A 20,338-nucleotide genomic window follows, 5' to 3' on the forward strand; every position below is an offset into this window, starting at 1 on the left:
CACAGCACTGATGCTGGGAGCAATGAAGAAAAGTCAGCCCAATATTAAAAGCCCAGACTGTGAAAGGACCTGGAAGAGGTGGAAGCACATGTTATCTTTCGCTGTGCCAGTGGTGGGTAAGATGCCCTCCATCAGAGGGACAGGAGGGACAGCTGATGAGAGTGACACCAAAAAGGAATTGCCAGGGAGTGCTTGTTAGAGCCCTCTCTGATCTCTGTTTTCAGAGGATAGCATGTTGCATAAGTACTATGGAAAGACATGGATTTGACAGATAAAGCACTCAGTGGATAAGGAATGGTCTGGGCGGTCACATTCAAAGAGTGGCAGTCAACATCTTGATGTCCAAGTGGAGAGCAGTGATGAGTGGTGTTCCTTAGAGGTCAGTATTGGGACAGCTGCTGTTTAACACCTTTGTCGGTGACATGGACAGTGGGATCAAGTGCACCCTCAGCAAGTTTGCCGGTGACACCAAGTTGTGTAGTGTGGTCAACACGCTGGAGGGAAGGAATGCCATCCAGAGGGACCTGGACAGGAAGTTCAACAAGGCCAAATGCAAGATCCTGCACCTGGGTCAGGGCAATCCCAAGCACAGGTGCAGGGTGCATGGAGAATGGATTGAGAGCAGCCCTGAGAAAAAAAGCCTTGGAAGTGCTGGTGGGTGAGAAGCTCAACATGACTCGGCAGTGCACAATCACAGCCCAGAAATCCAGCCGCACCCTGGGCTGCATCAAAAGCAGCGTGGCCAGTGGAGCGAGGAAGGTGATCCTCCCCCTCTGCTCTCACAAGACCCCCCCTCCAGGGACCCCAGCATAAGGAAGATGTGAACCTGTTGGAACAAGTCCAGAGAAGGGCCACAAAATTGATCAGAGGGCTGGAGCACCTCTCCTGTGGCAGGGGGGCTGGAACTAGATGATCTTTAAGGTCCTTTCCAATCCAAACCATTCAGTGATTTTATGATTGTTCTACCATGGTAAATAGTCATAAATGTGTCTGAGATTGACCTTTTGAACTTTTAAAGAAGAGTAGTTTCAAGAATAACAGGTTCCTGGTAGAATGTAGTGATAAATCGTTTTTACCTCTTTCTCTACTTCTTATTGTCACAGATGCTGGAATGGTCAAACTATTTTTATTCTAGGCACAAAGAGATCTGGGAGTGTGTGTGTATGCTGAATGCATGCTTCAAATAATAAAAATAACAGATGAAGTTGATTTTTAGCCTAAAAATGTCATTAACGGTGCCAAAACCAGATGTTTGAGTCTGAAATCCTCTGACATTTTGTTAGGTGTTAGAGCTGAACATTGAAAGAACTAAATTCAAAAGACTAGAGGAAGAATCTGCAAATTAAAAACAAAAATCAGAAACAGGGGAAGATAGTTGGAATTAATTTGGGAACCTCTATCTTTTCCAGATTTTCTCTAGAACACACAGGACTCCTGAAGGCTGATCCTTTTGTGTTTAGTCTATCCTGTAGAAGAAATTGCATTGGTTTTGCTTACTTTATTTCTTTGCAAAGCAGACCAGCCACTGTTTATTTTATCTCCTGCTGCACCATTTTTGAGTGTAATACTGGCATTATTTTAATCTGACAAAAGCAAGGGTTGCTGCCAAAGGGGTTGTCCTGCTTTTACCTCATGTGTGACAATTCTTTCCTTCTGCTCTCCATGTTCCAGGACTACCAGATATCTCTGCGTGCTGAGATGAATCAGGGAAGTCACCCTGTTGAAAGCTATTCATTTAAGTTGGAGTCATTGTTTTAATTTCCAGTCATACCTGTTTCATCATGGCATTTGCTGCTTAGTCACATGAATATCCATGCTGATGCAGGGCAGAAAGAGGGAAAATGGAAAAAGAGGCCATGTGGCATCTCACACTGCAGAAAAACACATCTGTGAGGGGCAGCAACCCCCACCCACAGTTATCCTGCAGTGATTGCTGCCATTGCACTGTGCTCTAAGCCATCACGCCAAAATGGTGAGATGAGGAATGTGGGACTTTGTGCAAGCAACCTCTTCTACCTCCTGGCTGTCCCTCTACTTACCTAATTATTTTATTAAGTTATAATTTTATGACAAAGCATACTAGATACTCCATAAACCATGTTAATAATATTAGTTTTTGCTTAAGTGAGGCTGGAGGGAGTGTCCTGCTCTAAATCTGACTTTGAAGTCTTCCGATCTGTTTAGACACAATTGAATCAAATTGACAGGAAATTTCATGAGAGAGCTTTCTATAATAGAATTTTTCTGTAACAGAATTTTTCTGGAAACCTTGGGACAAAGCAGGAGAGGTGCCAGAGCATTCAGACAGTGATAGACTCATGCTGGAGATATTCTCCTCTTACCACATGGCTAGAGGGATGGCACTGAGGGAAGAGGCAGCTCTGTTTCTCAAGAAGAAAGTAACCATGCAGAAGGAGGGAGAGCACTCTCTGATGGTCATCTCCTTGATCCCTTTTCTCTGATCTGCTTCAGCCTCAACAACATAGTGAAGAATTTACAGTCATTACTTCCTCTTGTATCCTTTTTCTTTTCTTTTCCTAGCCCAGGAGGAAGGACTACGAGTCTTACCTTTGAGAAATAATGTCCCCAGCATCTTCCCTCCTTGCTCCAGTCTAGTGCTTAGACTTGCCTGTTCCCAGCCAAAGCCTTTTGCTTCCATAGGTGCATTGCTCAGGGAAGAGATGTGTGTGGTTATATTGATTTGGTGGATGCATGGTTTTACTATCCCTCAATATATGAACTATGGGAGTGGAAGAAGAGCTAGAGAGATGATTGATACTGAATTCCTGGCAATCGCCCGGGCCAGACAAGATCTGGGAGCTCTTGGTACTGGCACTGAACTTCTCTGCCCTACAGCACCTGGGGGGCTGTCATGGTTTAACCCACACTGGTTACTGCTTAGGGTCATTCTCTGTCTCAACCACAAGGTTTTGTCATATGGGGGTCCTTGAAGGCACAAAAGCACTTCTGAGGGCTGAGTTTAAGGTCAAAGCAAAGGCAGCTCCACACCACAGGGACACATAGGTCTGCCTCTGCATGGAGCAATTGTCACTAAGCACATACCTGAATTTTCAGTGCACACTGTACACAGGTGTGTTACTTTCTGTTTGGTCACTGGTAAAAGAGGGATCAATGTACTTTCATGGCAAGTAATAAAGACACTGCCATTGGGAATCACATCCTCATGCATGGTTCCATTCATCCATGTGGCTGGCAGTTCTGCCAGTCTTTGTCCAGTCTGATTGCTGAGCATTCACAAAGATCAAACTCTTACCAGGTCATACCCTGATTATGGCTATATCCTTTTTGCATCCTTAGCAAATGCAGATGTGCCTCATTCATGACAGTCTGATGTGGTCATCTGCTGCTACTTCTTTCTTTCTCTCTGGAGCATTTTTCTGTCCTCTAGAGCCCATACAACTCACCCTTAATTTCAAGCCTTTGCTTACTCATTGCTCTTTCTGCCTCCTGTCTTTTATTTTACTACTGAATGCCAGCTATGGCAATCACTTTGTCAGTTTTTTAAATCCCAATTTTCTTCCATAGTGCTCTGTTCTTCACTGTTGTGATGAATACTTCAAACATCTGCATGAGCATTGCTCCTCCAGATTCTTCTCTAAAATTGTTCTTGGCTGGGATGGCTAGATAAGATGTATGTTGTGCAAAATCCTCTGTCCATCTTGCGGATAAGAGTGTTGCATTGTATATTTTGTCTATAACTATACATTGTCTCTTGTCCTCATCCTAAATTGTACTTTCTTTGGGCCAAGAGCTGTCTTGTTACTCTATGTTTACATAATGCTTCTCACAATGGAATTCTGATGTGTAGGGGGAGCTTTTCAGCATTTAATGGCAAAAATAATAAAAGTATGAACAAATGTCTCTGTGTGACTGCATCACATGACATGGTCAGTTTGTAAAACTTCCGTTTCCTTGGGACAAGTTGTCTCTCTGCCTATGGAATGTAGGTGCAATGCAGGGCAGTCTGTTTTCAGAAAGGAATGTGTTAGGAAAATATTTGAGCTTGAGTAATTCCGCAAATAGGAAAAAAACCTCCAGTGTTCTGCACTTTCAGAAAGATTTCCTACTGTGCAGATTTTTTGCTAGCCCATTCATTTTGCTATCTCAGAGCTCAAACAGCATGGCCTAGAGCAGTGGTTTTCCAAATTCCTTCCACTTGTAGCATACTAACATAAACAGCATTTGCATATGGATGTCATAAAAGTGACTAATGCTGGCAATCATTGTACTTTATTGCAGTAATGTGACACATGTGCCTGAGCATCCTAAAAGATCTGCTCCAGGCTCATTGGTGCTGAAGAAATGGCACACTTCTTATCTAGCAGTGACACCTGTGGCAGAGCAGGCTTGGACAGAAACCAGAACATTGATCCAGCTCTAGATGAGTGTACAAGAGACAAGGGCACTAGCTGCTTCACTGCATGATTCCACTGCACTGGGTACGCGCCCTTTACCCTAATCCAGAAATTAAACTCAAAAAGTTGAACAAATAACATTTTCTAGTTTGATAGCCAGAGAGTTCAATGTACTTTTGACTGCAGCTGTTGGCAAGTCAATGAAGAGACCTCTGACTCAGACCTCAGCCTTGTCCCCAGTCATATTTTAACATCTTGGGTTCTCCAAAGAGGTCTATAAATGGTTCTTTGAGGTGAGGGGCAGTGAGTCATGCCATGAGTGTGAAGCTGAATGCTGCCATTTTCAGTTAAGAATTTGCAGAGTTTAGGGAATTCATCACAGTTCACTCTTGACAGATTTTTCTTCCACAAGGTGGGGGGGGAGGGGGTTGTGAACCCAATTGCATCATTATATAGCACAGAAAACATATTTTCATATTTTACAGACTAGCTTTCACTTACTGTTCAGGCTTCCAAAAAAACTGAGATGTGCCTGTTGTGAAGTGTGCAATGTCACATGCCACAGAGCCTGCCCTGTAATGCCATCCCAATCCATTGTCCTCCTTTTAGCAGTATGACAGAAGTATAGAGGTCTCCAAGGTAATAGAAGGTTGTGTAAAAATAATTTTAAAATAGCTGGTCTCTGCATAGAGTAAAAAAGGATGCAAATTAATGCTCCCACTGAGGAAAAAGAGCCATGCTGCTGTACCAGGCATCAGCACATCTATGTGGGAAGAAGGTGCTTTAAATTGCAGGCAATTCCAAGCAGAGTTTGCACTGTAATAACCATGGGATAGGGCAACTATGAGACACAAACTCAGGCTGTCAAGTCATGTCTCTCTCAGCACAATTCCTTTTTTTTCATCTATGTGCATAGATAAGAAGACCAGTCTCCCTGTCACACAGATGATTCGTGTATCCTCTTGCTGCTGCCCATTTCAAACACACATAGTTCATCTCCCATTTCAGAGAAACATCTCAGAACTCCCCCTCTAGGGAGTCATCCAACGGTTTGGTGAAACAGCAGCACAATATGTCCTGACTCATATTTTCACCCCAGCTGGCAAATAGTAAACCCAAAGGCTGGATGCATCTCTCCAAAGACACAGCAGTTTTGTGACAGATAGCTGACATCCATTGGTGTAGGCTGCTTCCAGTGAAACACACAGTGTGACTCTGGAGCTGGTGCAGGAACTCTCCACCCAACCAGCAACCCTGCTTTATAGCCAGCTGTAGCAGGAGCTCCATGCACTCAGAATCTAACTATACAGACCCATGGGACGTCACACTATTGCAAATGCCCTGTACCACATCCAGCAGTCCTTTTCTGTCTTGTATCTGGGAAGCAGAAGCCAGAACTCTATGTAGTAAAAAAAGTCTATAAATATAGTAGGGCAAAGGCTGTTTATCACAACCCTTTAGTGCTAATGTCTGCTTGAATTGTGTATACCTTGGTTCCTTTTACAAGCAATTGAACCAAAACGTATTCTTGGCATTTGCTTTCATTCTTCATTTCTGCTTTATCAGAGACAGAGTACAGTGCATTTATTTGTATATGATTCCCCACAGGTAATCTTCCGTTGCAGCTGATAAAACTTAATTTTCCCCGATTGCACAAGATTTCTTATTCTACACAAAGTTGTAAATCACTGCAACAAAGACTCCTTGCTTGCTCAGGGTAGTCAAAGCCTTGCAGTACTCGAAAAATTGCTTTGGTTTTCCCATGTGCTCCTTGTGCTGCAATTCCAAGAGCTTCCAAGAGCTTCAAAGATTTATCCAACTTCATGCTTTCTGCAGGTAACATTGATGATGTGAGGTGATGGTGTAGGTATTTTTCTCATTACCCGCGAGAACACTTTTTTATCGAATTTTTAAAGGACTTCAACAAATATATGTTTGTTTTTTTCTTTCATCCTCATCTTTTGTCCCGTTAATCTGGGAGCAAGTGTTTTCCTTAAAAAAAGACATGGTATAGTTGCTTCTTTCACACAATCCTGATCATTCCAAAACCAGCTTTTTCAAGAACTGTATTTCCAGGAACAAATCTGAGAGAATGAGCAAAAGGGCTCAATGCCATGTCTGGTAGCATGTGTGCACGGTGCAGCTATCAGGAAGAGAAGGGTCTCTGCACCAACATGAGCATGATGTTCCTGGTTCACAATCCCATTTATAATTACTTGGGGTCTCACACCATAATTTGGAAGCCATTTGCTTTAAGATTCCCAGGCTTGATGTATGCATTAACTCTGAAGACATCGTGTGCCCCTAGTTCATGGTATTTACTTGGCAATTTTCAGTTAATTCATAATTTTATGGGGATTGTTGATCACTTGAGTACGCAATAGCACCAGAAGCCTTGTTAAACATTAAGGAAGGAAGGAGGTAGAAAGTTGCCTGAAAACTCTGAAAACACAAAACTTGCCTCTTTTTAAAGATATTCTTAGAGTTTACTTGTGATCCACACAGCTCTGCTCCACGATCTCAACTATCTTTCCTAGTCTCTGCTGAAGTTTGTTGGTACAGCTGGCACACTGAAAGTTTTCACAAGTGAAGGGGTTTCTAGATTCAGCACAAAGGTGCTTCAGAGGGCTTCCCTTCCTTGCACTAACTGGCTGTAATGATACAGGGCTCATATAGCTGCCAGGTTGCAGTGAGGCATGAGGACATCATCTGAACTGCTTCTGAAAGCCTCCTGATTCATCCAGGTCCCCTGCCGAGGTTGCTGCCCAGCATAAGGCTGCTCACACTTCTGCAGCACCAACCTCTTCCCTCATGGTGCCTGGACTCAGGGCAGGAGTCCCTAAGGTTTTCCAGTTTACAAGAATAAGAGTGAAGGATACTCAGTATACCCAGAAAGCTGGTGGCTTTCTATTTGGAAAGTGTCAGTGTTGCTTCAGGTCTCCCATGGCTGTTCCCCCACACAGGGACTTTCAGCCAGGAGTCCAAGTACCCTGTTGAACTCCTAAAGCACTGTGGCTTTGGTAATTTCTTGTCTTAGCTGAGAAACATCATCTGAGAAACAATTTCCTGATGGACATCTTGTCAAAACAAGCAAGTTCCTGGGAAGTACTCAAGTTCCAATGAGTTTCATTTTTTGATGAAAAAATAGTTTGTCAGTAAAATCCACACAAGCTTCAACAGGGACTCTTCTGGTACTGAAATTGGTGCCAGATGGGCACCAGTCCTTCCACCGTTGAAGGCAGCTGGAGTTTTGCCACTGACTTCAAAGGAATTAGGATCAAGCCCATGAATTCATGACTGCACTTTTTATTTAGCTTTCTGAATAATTTATAAGTAAAAATAGGCTGTGTTCTCCCACTCTTTCTGATGTTGAGTAAAGCTGTATTTGGTTACATTTCTTGCTTTCAAAGGAGCTTTGGTGCAGTCATGAGCGTCTCATTATGGAAAAGGGTGTCCATAGGGGACAGATAGAAAGAAAAAGGAAATCCTTAGGCATATCGAAGGCACACAGCGTATCAGAGATTCAGAGATGACAGATCAGAGCAAGAGAGTCCTCATACTTGGAGCTGAAGGCTAAATAGCTAGCATTGTTTCAGGAAGTGGAGGGGGATCTAGAAAGCATACTTCTTTTGGTGAGTTCATCTATTTTTAATGATATTGCATTTAGTTTTATTTTCTTTATTCTCAGTTCTTTCGACATTAGTTTTCATAAGGTTTCTTGCTGTGCTTAGCTCCTGAACAGACTTTGCAGCACACTGCACATGTCTCTGGGATACAGCAAACTTGGTCTCCACCACTGCAGACCATTTTCCTTCTTAAAACTATTTGGAAAAAAGGAGAAAGAAAAAAAATTCCCAGTTCACCACCCAGGGCTTAGTGTTTACTTCTGCTGCACACATCATTTATTTTCATTCTGCAAGATCATGATGACACGCTCGTCCAAGCACACGCTGTTCTAATATGCTGCATTCCTTCAACCCCTCAGTGCGTTAGAAGTGACATTGCTGCTAAATGAGAAAGATCTTGTAGGATAGGCAAATAGATTGCTAAGTACTGCTGCCTTTCAAAGACCCTTGTTGTAGACAAAAATTATTGTCTTGCTTTGTCCGGACTATACATTGTTGTGTATGTGTATGACCCTGGTTAGGAAGGCTGTCTGCTGTAGGGTTTTAGGGACTTCGTTCCTTGAGAACATGCTGACATATTTAGCAGGCTTTTGGAAAAGAGAATGAGATGTATGCCTCAACCTATGACTGGAGGAATAGCACACTTGAAGTTTGAGATGTGTCCTAGGAAAGTATTTCTGCAGCTATCATTTCATTTGAATCTGTTCAAGCAAAAACATATACTGTGCTTCTTATATTTTCTGGGTGCATGGAATAACTCTGCTCTCAATCACAGTGTGGGTTTCAGAAATCTATCTTCCATGATGGATAAACCACTTGCAGAAAATCTGTTCCGCATTTGCTTGTTCCTCCCTGGCAATAAATTAGAAAAGGCAATAGTAGATTGTTAAAGATTAACACAAAACCATTAAATAATGCTTTGGTTTAGCTATAATATTTTCTCTTAAAATGTGCCTTGCTAATTACTCTTCATAAGATGGGGCCTAAATGAATAATTGAGGTCGGATTTTGTAGGTTTTGCCAAATTAATTTAAACTGTCCATGGAGAACTTTGGAGGCTTTCTCTAAACACTTTTAAATCTGAATTAACAAAACATATAAAAGATTAAAATTATAGATGCATTCAGTATGACTTGGTCAAAGAGTCTTTGTCACAAATTTGTCTGGTAATATCCCATTAGTAAGCTCTTGGAATGGCTGTGTGTCCTCTGTATTAACCTTCCGAAGAACATGTAAAGCATTAGGTAAAGTACTATGTACTTCCTCCTAGTGTCCATTTGAGTCAAAGGCTGTTTTGTTACTTGGCTACTGCAGAAGAAAGATTGTATGCTGCATTTGCCAGGAGGGATAATAGTAAGGAAAAGCTGTTTTATCTTTCTGAAAGACTACTTTTTGGGTCTGAAAATGCTTTTACAGATGGAGTCCTCTCAGGAACCCAGCAGAGACAGAAAAATCTTGTATAGGTATGCCCTTAGTTACTTAATAACCTCACTGTGCTTCAGAACATAAATTATAATAATAGCAAACTATTCTAATGAGGGCATATGAACTTGGTATTTCCTGAAAGTACCTACTCTGAAGTGAAAACGCAGTAATAAATTCAGACTGATTATTTTAATCACAAAATCAGATATGGAACTGCAAGTTGCCAAAGTCTCTGCAAGGCATAAAATAGGGATGTGCATGATCGTCTCAATATTTATGAACTGTAAAGTATAAAAATCAGCAGTCCCTAGGTGCAAGTATTTTCAATCTTTCAGGGGGACATTGTGAAGATGTTTTATTAATAATTTTAATTTTAATTTCTGTTCTGCTCAGTGGTTCCTTTCTAAAAACTTGAGCATGATATTTTTTCTTTCCAATTTTTTCTTTTGTGTTAGGTATGCAGAGGTTTGTAGGAATTTGTAACTTTTTGCTTTCAAAACTGGTTCACATCTTATACCTGTATTTCTTCTCTATATCTTCTGATCTTACACCTGTATTTGAACAGCAACATTCTTTAGCTAATAGTTTCCATAAAGATAGAAAAAAAAGAGATTTTGTAGCAAATTAAATTCTTAATAAAGTGTACTTTCTGGTCCAGATTGGCTTCAGTTTATCAAAATACTGAATCCCGTGTGTAAAACTGAGATTTAAGCAATCCTTTCTTATTTAGAAAAGAATGACATTCTAGTTACACATTAGTAACACTTTGGTCTGCACAGTATCAAGAACATGCTGAAGTATATTTGTAAGCCACATAGTAGGGTCCTCTCTTTGGTAAAGCAGATGTCAGTTAGAAATTAATCCCTTTCCCAGATCTAAATTACTAGAAAGAGTATTCAATAGCACAATTGTCCTCCATCTTACAGAAGACACCACTATCAGTGAAACACCACAACCCAGGAGCTGCTGTTGTGACCATGGTGTATCACAGTGTCCCTTGGAAGTTTAAACTGGGATAGAATAATTTTGCTACTAACATGGATTAGTAAATGCACTGTCGTATTTGTCAAGGGAGGTATCGTAAAGATTAATTATTTAAATCTGACCTAAATTTCCCATGTTTCTCTCTTGTTCCATAATAATAACAACAATAAATTCCAAAGTAATAATTTTATATTTGGACTAAACATAGAGTTAGTTATCACCCACATTGGACAAGAAGTAGATTTTCTTTACTCTTCATCCCATCTGGGGTATGTAAGTAGGTGCATAATGTTGTTCATTGAAACTGTAGTTCATTAAGTCACATTGGAATATAAAGAACATATTTGCTCCCACGTGGGGATAGCCAGTGCAGACAACAGTTTCTCTCCTGTACCCACTCATCCTTAAAAGAGAAATATGTTGAAACCCTTTACAGGTGGTCCCTTTTAAACCCATGTGTATTAGAAATTATAAGTGTGCATGTATATGTGTGCGTCCAAGCACGTGCAACAGAGACTGAGAGAAAGTCACCATATTACATTCTGCAGAAAAAGTGAGATTTATCTAGAGATTAATAAAAAATAATTTCGGCAGTGGAGACGTCCTGAGTGACGTAGCTTAATATTTGTCACCTATGTGGTAAAGTCTCGAGTAGAGTATCTAAAATAGTCATATCTAAAAGCCAGAAGAAAGAAAAAACCTCTCCCTTAGTTCATATTGCATGGGCTCTCTGCCTGGATACTAAAGTCAGGACAGCTTGCATTATGGCAGGGCGGGGAGTATGGCTTCCTGATCCAGGCCACCAAATTTTTAATGAACAGAACATCATTACTGCTCCCATTGTAGGAAAGTGTTGTTTGGAGGTGAACAAGGCTCTGTGCACACAGGTATTCCACTCGCACCTTTCTTCACTCCCAAAACCAGATGAACTGGAGCTGTCTCCAGTACAATTCCTCACAGCTGGGGAAGGTCTTCCTGAGAAATAGGCACAGTAGTTCCATGAACTGAGACTGGTGCATCCTTATCTCAGCATGCAGGACTCACAGCCCATAGTCACTGAGACCCTGTGAACACAACCCTGTCTCATCACATCTCTTGCATTATAAGGTCCCTCAGATAATATAAGGCTTGCTGTTGCAAGATTTTGCATTTCTAGACAGGACTGCAGAGCTGCTGGAAATGTTTGACTGGTTTGGCATTCAAATCCAAGTCTTATCCCTCTAAATCCTATGTCAAGTTTTCTAGGACATCCCCATTACAAAGAACGGATTTCAGGTAAAATCAGTCTTGCTGCAGTCTCAAAGGCGTAAGTCTCAAGTCACTTCGGGCTTAGCAGGACCAGAATTTCAATATAGGTTCTTTCTAGAAAAGGGATCAAAACTGAGCAAGAAAGTTGAGTTCCGGTATTAGAGATTGTCATAAGAGCTACAGACATCCAGAAATGTCAAATTCCTGACACCATCTGTGGGTCAGAACTTTCCATTAAGTTTCTCATCTGGAAGCAAATCTGCCTGAAGATCAAATGATAGACACCAGAAAGCAATGCTTGTTTACATATTCAGAGTTTAAAATAAGAAATTTGCAATCGTGTTTATGTTTAAAAAAGGGTTTCTCAAAGTTTTTTTGTGAAGAGGCAGAACTGTTTGCTTTTATGAAGTAGTAAGCAGACTTTTCTCTGGTATTCATAGCCTATTTGGGAAGTACTTTCCAGCATCTGTGGGCAAAGCTGTTTAAAAACAGTTCACTACAAAAATAAAGTTGTAAGGCTATAAAGCATTTTTTATCTTGGCAGACCAAAATATTTTTTTCCCAGCATTTCAGGAAGCCTCTGACATTCTCAAAAGTTCATTAGCTTGACTGTTTGGGGAGGAGTGTTTTTCTGTCTTTAATCTTCTACTGATATTGAGATTAACTTTTGTTTATATCAATACAGGGCTATTTTTTATCTCTTCATGTTTAGATGCTTGCTCTCTTATTGACATTTTAACTAGGTGCTGCTTTGAACAAAAAAGTAAGGGATTCTGTTGTTTTAAAAAGAACAGCTTCAGTGTTAAACTGGATTCCAGACAGTGAGATTTATAATCTAATTCTTACAAGAGATTCAGAGCTTGATATCATGAGCTGGAGCACTTTATTGTCCACATGTAGCATGTTGTAAAATCAGAAGTTCTAAATTTCTTTTTTTAAACTCTCTTTTTTTCTATCTTGAAGAGTAAAAATATATTCTTTTTCTTTTTGCTGTTGTTTAGCAAAAATTTCCTCACCCTCTGCTGTAGAAGAGTAATACATATTTAATAGCTTTATCCTTTTCTCCTTAATATTTCAAGTAATTCAGCTAGACTATCTCCATCAATGGGGTAAGCGGAGCTGTAACACCTACTTAAGGGAGGGGAGCCATCTGGTTTCCTTGAAACTTGGAGCCTGCTGGCAAATATTAGGTTGTACCAATTTAGAGCATGATGAAGTGGGAAATAATGGACATTTCTGAAGAATCTGAAATAGGATCAGCCGTTATCGGCAAAAATTGGCAGGTGCAGTGCACTACACTGACTGTAAGCGTGGTCTCAAGTTGGAGAGTGCAGCTGGGAAAATGACTTGCTAATTGAATGGTTGCAGGACTCCCAGCAGCTCTAAAAGTAGTGGAGCATCATTAATTGGAAGCTCTTGGTTGACTTGGTGGAAGCTGTCACAGAAAGAAGGATCCTGCAAGTTGATGTTTACTTTCTAGGTGTTAGTGTGCTTTTTGCCTGTTACACAGAATGAGTCCTTGTGGAGTCAGAAGTGCTTTCAAACTCAGGAGGACTGGCTTAAGGCTAGCAATATCCATTCTTTTATTTACAGCATGGCCACAGTGGTTGGGAGTTATAAAAACTATGCAATTACACATTTGTTTAACTGCGTGTTTCTGTTGTTATCTTTCCCTTCCCTCTCTTTTTCCCTTTTATTTTCACTTGTGTTAGGTTTCTAAATTGGCTTGGCTTAGAGCAGCAATTTTTTAAAAAATTTTTTTAAAGCCTTGCAAGACCTTGTCCTCAACTGTTTCTTGGATACTGCCATAATTCATAAAAGAAATTCTGTTGGTTATAGAAAAAAAATGGCCTAGTTTTGGTCCAGAATAGTATTACATACACCTCTGGTTTATGTGGGTCTCAGAACAGCAGTGAATGCAAAAGCACGTGTACATTAGCTGTGGCTCCCTTTTTCATATGTTGTTTTTATTCATTAAATGCAAACATATTGCAGTACATCCTAGTTTAATATAAAGGTCTGTTGGCAAAATGTGGCACTTTCCATCAGCTGTTAACACCCCTCGAGGGAAGATGTATTGGCAATGAGTGCTGTGCAGAAAGCACTGCTGAATTCAGAGTGCACTTCATGTATCATTAGTGACTGTAGCATCCCTGTGCACCTAAAATCTCTCCAGCTGTGTACGGTGTAGCTTTCCTGGATGAGTTATGAAGGCTGGGAGGTAAGAGACTTCAGTGACAGGGTTGTGCCACCCAGCATGCCTCTGGCCTGCGTAGACACGAGGTTATCTGTGAGTGTGGATTGGATGAGGAACAGCAGGCTGAAAGCTGGCCTGAGCCTCCTAGTGTGGTGTTCATGGGCTGTAGGTCAAGTGTTAAACCTTTCAAGAGAAGTGATGGTACCACTTTTTCAAGCTGGACCTGAGCAAGTCTTCCAGTGGCCATCAAGCTCTTCCAAAGTTTAGGTGAAACAGCTGGGGAAAACGCCTTCAGTTTACATCTGCATTTGGATAACCTGTGTTAGGTGGGAGGAAGGGAGATGAAACTGGAAAGATTTGGAAGCTGTACCCTTGGATCAAAACCATGTGTGGCAAACATCAAGCACAGGCAATAGCAAATAGCAAAACATTGATGAAGAGGCTCCTGCCTCCTTCCCCAGGCTCTGACTCAGCAGCCTGGGACAAGCTATTTTGGGGAATGATGTTTTTAAATGTTGTAGCTTGATGTGGACCAATTTATGGTGCCTGGTTCTAGCCTAACTCTTCTGGATGCTTACTCTGCCTCTTTTGATCTTCCTAGCATTAACAAGTGGATGGAAATAATTCACCTGACCTCATAAATCAAATAAATTCATAGAATCATAGAATCATTTAGGTTGGAAAAGACCTCTAAGGCCATCCAGTCCAACTGTTAATTCAGCACTGCCAAGCCCACCACTAAATCATGGCCTTGAAGTGCCATGTCTTTTAAATCTTGGAAATACTTCCAGGGACAGTGATTCCACCACATTCCTGGGCAGCCTGGGCCGGTGCTTGACAACCCCTTCAGTGAAGAAATTTTTCCTAATATCCTATCTAAATCTCCCCTGGCACAACATGAGGCCATTCCCTCTTGTCCTGTCAATTGTTACCTGGGACAAAAGGCCAACCCTCACTGTGCTACAACATCCTTTCAGGTGGTTGTAGACAGAGATAAGGTCCTCACTGAGCCTCCTTTTCTGCAGTGGAGGGAACCTTATCACTCTCTACAACTCCTTTTTTATCTTTCCCTTTTCCTCCCCACGCAGCTGAATGAATCCGCCAAGCAGCTCATGGAGATGGACAAGACGTGCTCGGCTGCCGCCTCTGGCTGTGACATGCCGCTGGCGACGGAGACGGTGGCAGTGGCAGCAGCAGCGGCGGTGGGTCTGGCACCGTGCTCCACGCTGGCCGGCGCGGGGGTGGCCGGAGCGGCCCAGCGGCAGGTGGAAGGCAAGAAGAACGCCAAGAAGCGCCACTCCTTCACCGCCCTCAGCATGACACACAAGTCCTCCCAGGCCGCCAGCAACCGGCACTCCATGGAGATCAGTGCCCCCGTCCTCATCAGCTCCAGCGACCCACGGGCAGCTGCCAGGATTGGGGACCTGACCCACCTCTCCTCCAGCGCCCCAGCCCAGGTAAGGTGGGGTGGAGGTGGGGTTTGGGCATCCTTAGCAGGTGGCACTCCCTTGTGTCACCTCTTCCAAAATGGCTCACCCTCGCATGAAGTGGTCGCACAGTGCTGTCATCCTGATGTCACAGTACTTGGCATCTGCCATTCCCATTCTTGCATTCATCAGTGGGCAGGCGAGAGAAGCCGGAGGATAAGGCCAAATTGGATTCACAATACTGCAACATTTTAGAAAACAAAAAGTAATCCTACAATTTGTTAGAAGTAACACCAGTTTCTGTTGTAGAAAGGAGTAATTTTGAGTGATCCCATTACCCTGAACATATCTGTTACTCTGCAAGGTACTCTGCAGGGTAGCAATGTCAGTATGAAATTCACAGACTGGGGATAAAAAAAGATTTTTGGAATAATTATTTCTGTACAGATCACTGGAGGATGGGCAAATGTGCTATACTTTGACAAGTGTTGTACCCAACAGGTAGCTGCTGTTCAGAAAAACCCAAGGAGTTTTTAAACCATCACACATGCTGAGGGTGCAGCCCTCTCCATCTTTGCCCCTCTCAAAGGAGGATGCAGAAGAGCATCCTCCCAGACATCCCCACAGGTCCCAAAAAGAGCTTCTAAGTGGCTGCTTCTGAGGGCCTGGCACAAACAGGAGCAAAACTCACCAGAGGAGCACTGAAACCCTTTGCAATTGCCCGCTGTTTCTATGGATAAGGAAATCCAACTGGCAATTTGCAGTTAGAAGGTGTAGAAGAGAAGGGAGAATAGTCACAGTCCCGAAACTCTTCTACCTAAGCTTTCTTGCCCAGTCATCTACACACTGTGTGTGCAGATTAGCACCCACAGGTGTTTTGTAGACCAGTAACTCATATTCTGTGCTGCTTGTTAGTGCCAAGATAACCTAAGCAAGGCAGGGTCTTCCCATGCATCATTTCCCTGATGAAAAAAGCCATCCCTGCAGCTTGTTCGGGTTGCAAAACTTCTAACAATAAACCTGTTAGGAGTCAGACCAGAGCAGCCTCTCTCTTCCTTTGTCTCCGAGCTAACGTGAGCCGATCCCATCGGCTCCTGCCGTGTTCCCTCTGCAAAGAAGCCAGCGAGCCAGCCCAGCCAGCAGCTCCCTTCCTGATGCCGAAGTCGGTTCAGCGACGCACAGAAGTAACGCAGTTGGACTCTCTCTGACCGAGGGCTCACCAGAGCTCGTGCCTCGAGCACAAGAACTGCGTTAGTGACCCGTATCATGAGCCCCAGGCCCCTGCAGCACAGGTTTGCGAGGACACTGGGGGAGGCAGGGTGGCTGCATGCATGCTATGTGTGCTGCAGGGCAGCCAAAACTATACTGAGGGGACGCTGCCACAGTGGAGCAGTACCCCCTGCTCCTGCCTCAGCTGCTCAGCTCCCTCCACTGCCCATCCACATATAGGGGCCAGAGAGGCAGTTCAGTCCAACTGTAATAGCACTGATTCCTTGAGTGTTCCACATGCCTTTTCCAGGAAGGGTTTCTGTGGTGTAAGCTCTTCCCCCTTTCAGCCCCCAGCAGAAGAGTGGAGGTGAGGATGTGGCCCCCACACAAAGCAGCATGGGTGTCAAGATGTACTGGGACATCTGTGAAGCAGCACAAGCACTACACATGAGGGAGGGTCCCAAACTTGTCAAGTAAATGACACCCGGGTTTTTGGCACTGAGAGTGACTCATTTGGACTTTACAGAGATGTGATAGACAGTGGGTTTTCTTTTCCTGTGCTAGTCAAGAGAAACACAACACACACCCTTTTTTGTTAGAGTCATGTGAAAACTCATTCTGAGCTAGTAAACCACAAAAGTTAGACCATGAAACGAAAAGTGCTGTGATTATTCTCCCCTGTTTTAACAGAACAACTGGTATGCAAAACCTCACTGATTACTCAAACAATTTTGTCATTTGCACACAAGTGGTAGAGGACAAGAAGGGCCTGGTGTTCCCGGTGACAAGTTATGATTATCGAAATCCAGCTCACAGGAAGGTTGGTTGGGTCCTTTGCAGCAGATGGGAAGACATGTAATTGGTGCCATGGTCAAAAGCTCATCTAAGGCTGGGTTTTAATGAAGCCCACGGTGGGAAGAGGTTTGGGGAGTGGTTCTGCCTCAGGGCATAGAGCCAGTTTGCAGACAAGGCAGCTGAGCACATGCCTCTATCACTGCTGGTCAAAACTGTCTTTCCCAAAATCCAGACAGGGGAAGAAGAGTCTTGGTGGCTCAGATCAACCTTAGCAAAAAGAGGCTTCCCTTTGTCAAAAATATCATTGCACCTTGTCACCTCAAGAGTGGCATTTACATGTATGAATACATATCTCTGCTTTTGGGAACTTTGCTTTCTAATTTGAGGGATTTAAACATTTTGCTTTGAAAACTTTGCAATGAATGTGGATCTATAGGGGAAAAAAATGGGGCTGAAGTTTTCACTGTGTTCTCTTGACTGTAAGAGCAGCCTTCAGAAAAATGCTTGTAAGAGTAGCAATAAAATCACAAGAGCTACCAACATGAATTCACCATCTTTTAAGCCTTCTTAGCTAGGTCTACAAAAAATACAGAATTTGTCTCTTACCAAATGTAAAGTGCAGCTATATTTATATTACTATTAATCCCATAATAATAGAGGTTACATTTTAATTAAAAATGTCAGAAATTCAGTCCCTTCTCTGCCATCTGCTAAGACATGACATGGCTCTGAAGCAATTAATGATGCTTCAGCCTTAGACAGAACATCAGTTCAGCACTTTTCTTTTATTCACGTGGCTGAACGCCAGCCAGAGTAGCATAAACAATTGGCCCCATGAGTTCTTACATCAAGACATTCAGGGCAGTGAGAATCTTGTCTTCAGATTTTTTGCTCTAAAATGCATTTGGCATTTCTAAGGTAAATGCCCTGTATGTCTTGCTCAGGGTTTGACATCTTGACAAATCTGCAAACTGATTCTACTTCTGCTTCAGAAGTGCTCAGGGGCATTGCTGAGAGCATGGGCAGGTTGGTAGGAAGGCTGTGCATGTAGCTGCCAAACTTACCAGTGAGCTCTGGTACAGGAAGATGTCTCACCTTTCCTTTCCTCGCTTGAAGAGGAACCTCTCTGTCCTGCATGTCATTGTCACATCCCTCGAGTGGTTCTCTCTGTAACCATCTCAGGCCCTTGCTGGTTTGCAACACCAAATTCAGCCAAAGCTTATTCCTTATAGGGGAAACAACAAATTTACAGTTTCAGTATCTAGCAAATTAATGCCTTTTTTTTAGAATGTCAATTTGGTTTATTGTGTCATTATATCACATCCTTTACATTTCCAGGCACTTTTTCATTGTTTATTTAATAGATCTCTTCATAAAAAGAAATAAAGGAATTTTGTTCAGTTTAGTAGGTATGAGTTTCTCTGGAACATATCAGGATTGGTATTTAGCTTGCAGGGGGATTTTGAAAAAGTTCAACACAGTTTTCTTATAGCCTGTCCTTTGAACAAGCAGAATTCAATTATGGGAGTTCTTGAATGGCATCCAGTCCCCTACCTCAAGGCAACCGGCTGGTGCCCAGCAAAAGAGTCTCCTCAAAACAAGCATCCGTTTTCCTTGTAGACCTGAGGCACCTACATCTGGAGCACCTGCTTCCTCTCTGCTGACAGGAGAAGAAACAGAGATATCTAGGGCTTTCTGCCTAAGTTACTGCAGGAACTTAAAATTTAGGTGCAAATTTTACATGTTTCAGTAAATGTAGCATATATTTCACCCCTTAGAAGTTATTTCATGCATAGTACTTTATTCTTGTGGTTTTTGTCAATTCTTGTGAATTGAAACCAGACTTCCACACTGAGCTGACATGTTTTATGTTTTTATAAGTCGTCAGATTATTATAAGCCTCCAGGAGGGCACAGATTTCTACATATTGTGCACTGACATGCAGACCAGACTATGAAATCACATGTCTTGAAAGCAGTTCTGCATATCATTAATTTAATAATCTAAGACTGCAGGCCTTCCATAATGTGTTCATTGTTCTTTAAGCAGAACCACCTCAGCTGTTTTCCAAAAGCCAAGATGTATTTTGAAATGAATAATGGTTTTAAAAAACATCTTAACTGACTGAAAACTTAGGGATGCTTGAAAGGTAGAATAATCAACTTCAAGTCACCTCAGCTGGATAAAATAGTGACTGGAATTCCACAACAGCCAGGATATAAAGCATTTCATTTAAAAGAGGCAATGCTGGAATCTTAATTTTGCCTGCAACTAAATTTGCTTGTATGCTTTTTGCTGCATGCTGAGCATCACTCATTAAATGTAAGATCTCCATCTGAAAGGTAATAGTGCCTGTCCATCATGCAGAATGTCCTATCATACTGGCAAAATAGATTTTTATTGAAGATGTAAGTAGTGCTGCAGGCCTGCGATGGAGCTGAAGCTGAATTAGGTTACGGGTGCAGAGGAGCAGTAACTGAGACTCCTTGGGGAGTGGGGAAGGTCCCCCTGGAAAGTAATCATGTCTAGGCCTCAGATGGCTTGTCTTGCTTCCATTTTCACCCCTTATGAATTATTCGTCCCTGCTAGTTGAAAAGGTCATGGGTCAGTACTGCTCCAAATCCCCTGGATTTTGACAGAAAAAGCATCTCATGAATAATGAAGCATGGCTTTGTGCACACCAGGGTAACAGCTGAGTGAGGAGGAAAGGATCCTCCCCACAGAAGGAACTTCTGTGTGTGTTTTGAACAACTCATCACCATGCACAAGAAGTCAATTTGTATCTGCAAGTATTAGTACAAGCTCCTAACCAGAGGACACATGTTCAGGAAAAGCTGAGAACAATGTCTTGCACGCTCCCAATCCCAAAGAGTGACAGTATTTGAAATGAAAAATGTTCCTTGAAGTGTCTTGCTATATAAATCATTTGGAAGTGTGTCCTTATCAGTTATTTAGAAATGCTGAATTTTAGCTGAGAAAATGTAATAGCAGAACTCTGGTTGAGCCTTGACTGATAACCTAAATGTGCTGACCATGAGAGGCATACAGATT

The 20,338-nt window shown here is 42.3% G+C and overlaps 1 protein-coding gene across 1 annotated transcript in view; it reads left to right on the forward strand.

Annotated features, from left to right (window-relative positions):
* SH3RF3 (SH3 domain containing ring finger 3) overlaps nucleotides 1-20,338 on the forward strand; it is a 119,396-nt gene that overhangs the window by 42,154 nt on the left and 56,904 nt on the right. The window contains exon 4 of the mRNA XM_039549452.1: nucleotides 14,945-15,313. Coding sequence (XP_039405386.1) covers nucleotides 14,945-15,313 — 369 coding nt within the window. The remainder of the gene's footprint in view (nucleotides 1-14,944; nucleotides 15,314-20,338) is intronic.

The sequence above is a fragment of the Corvus cornix genome, chromosome 1 (genome assembly GCF_000738735.6).
Source record: "Corvus cornix cornix isolate S_Up_H32 chromosome 1, ASM73873v5, whole genome shotgun sequence".
Classification (NCBI taxonomy): domain Eukaryota; kingdom Metazoa; phylum Chordata; class Aves; order Passeriformes; family Corvidae; genus Corvus; species Corvus cornix.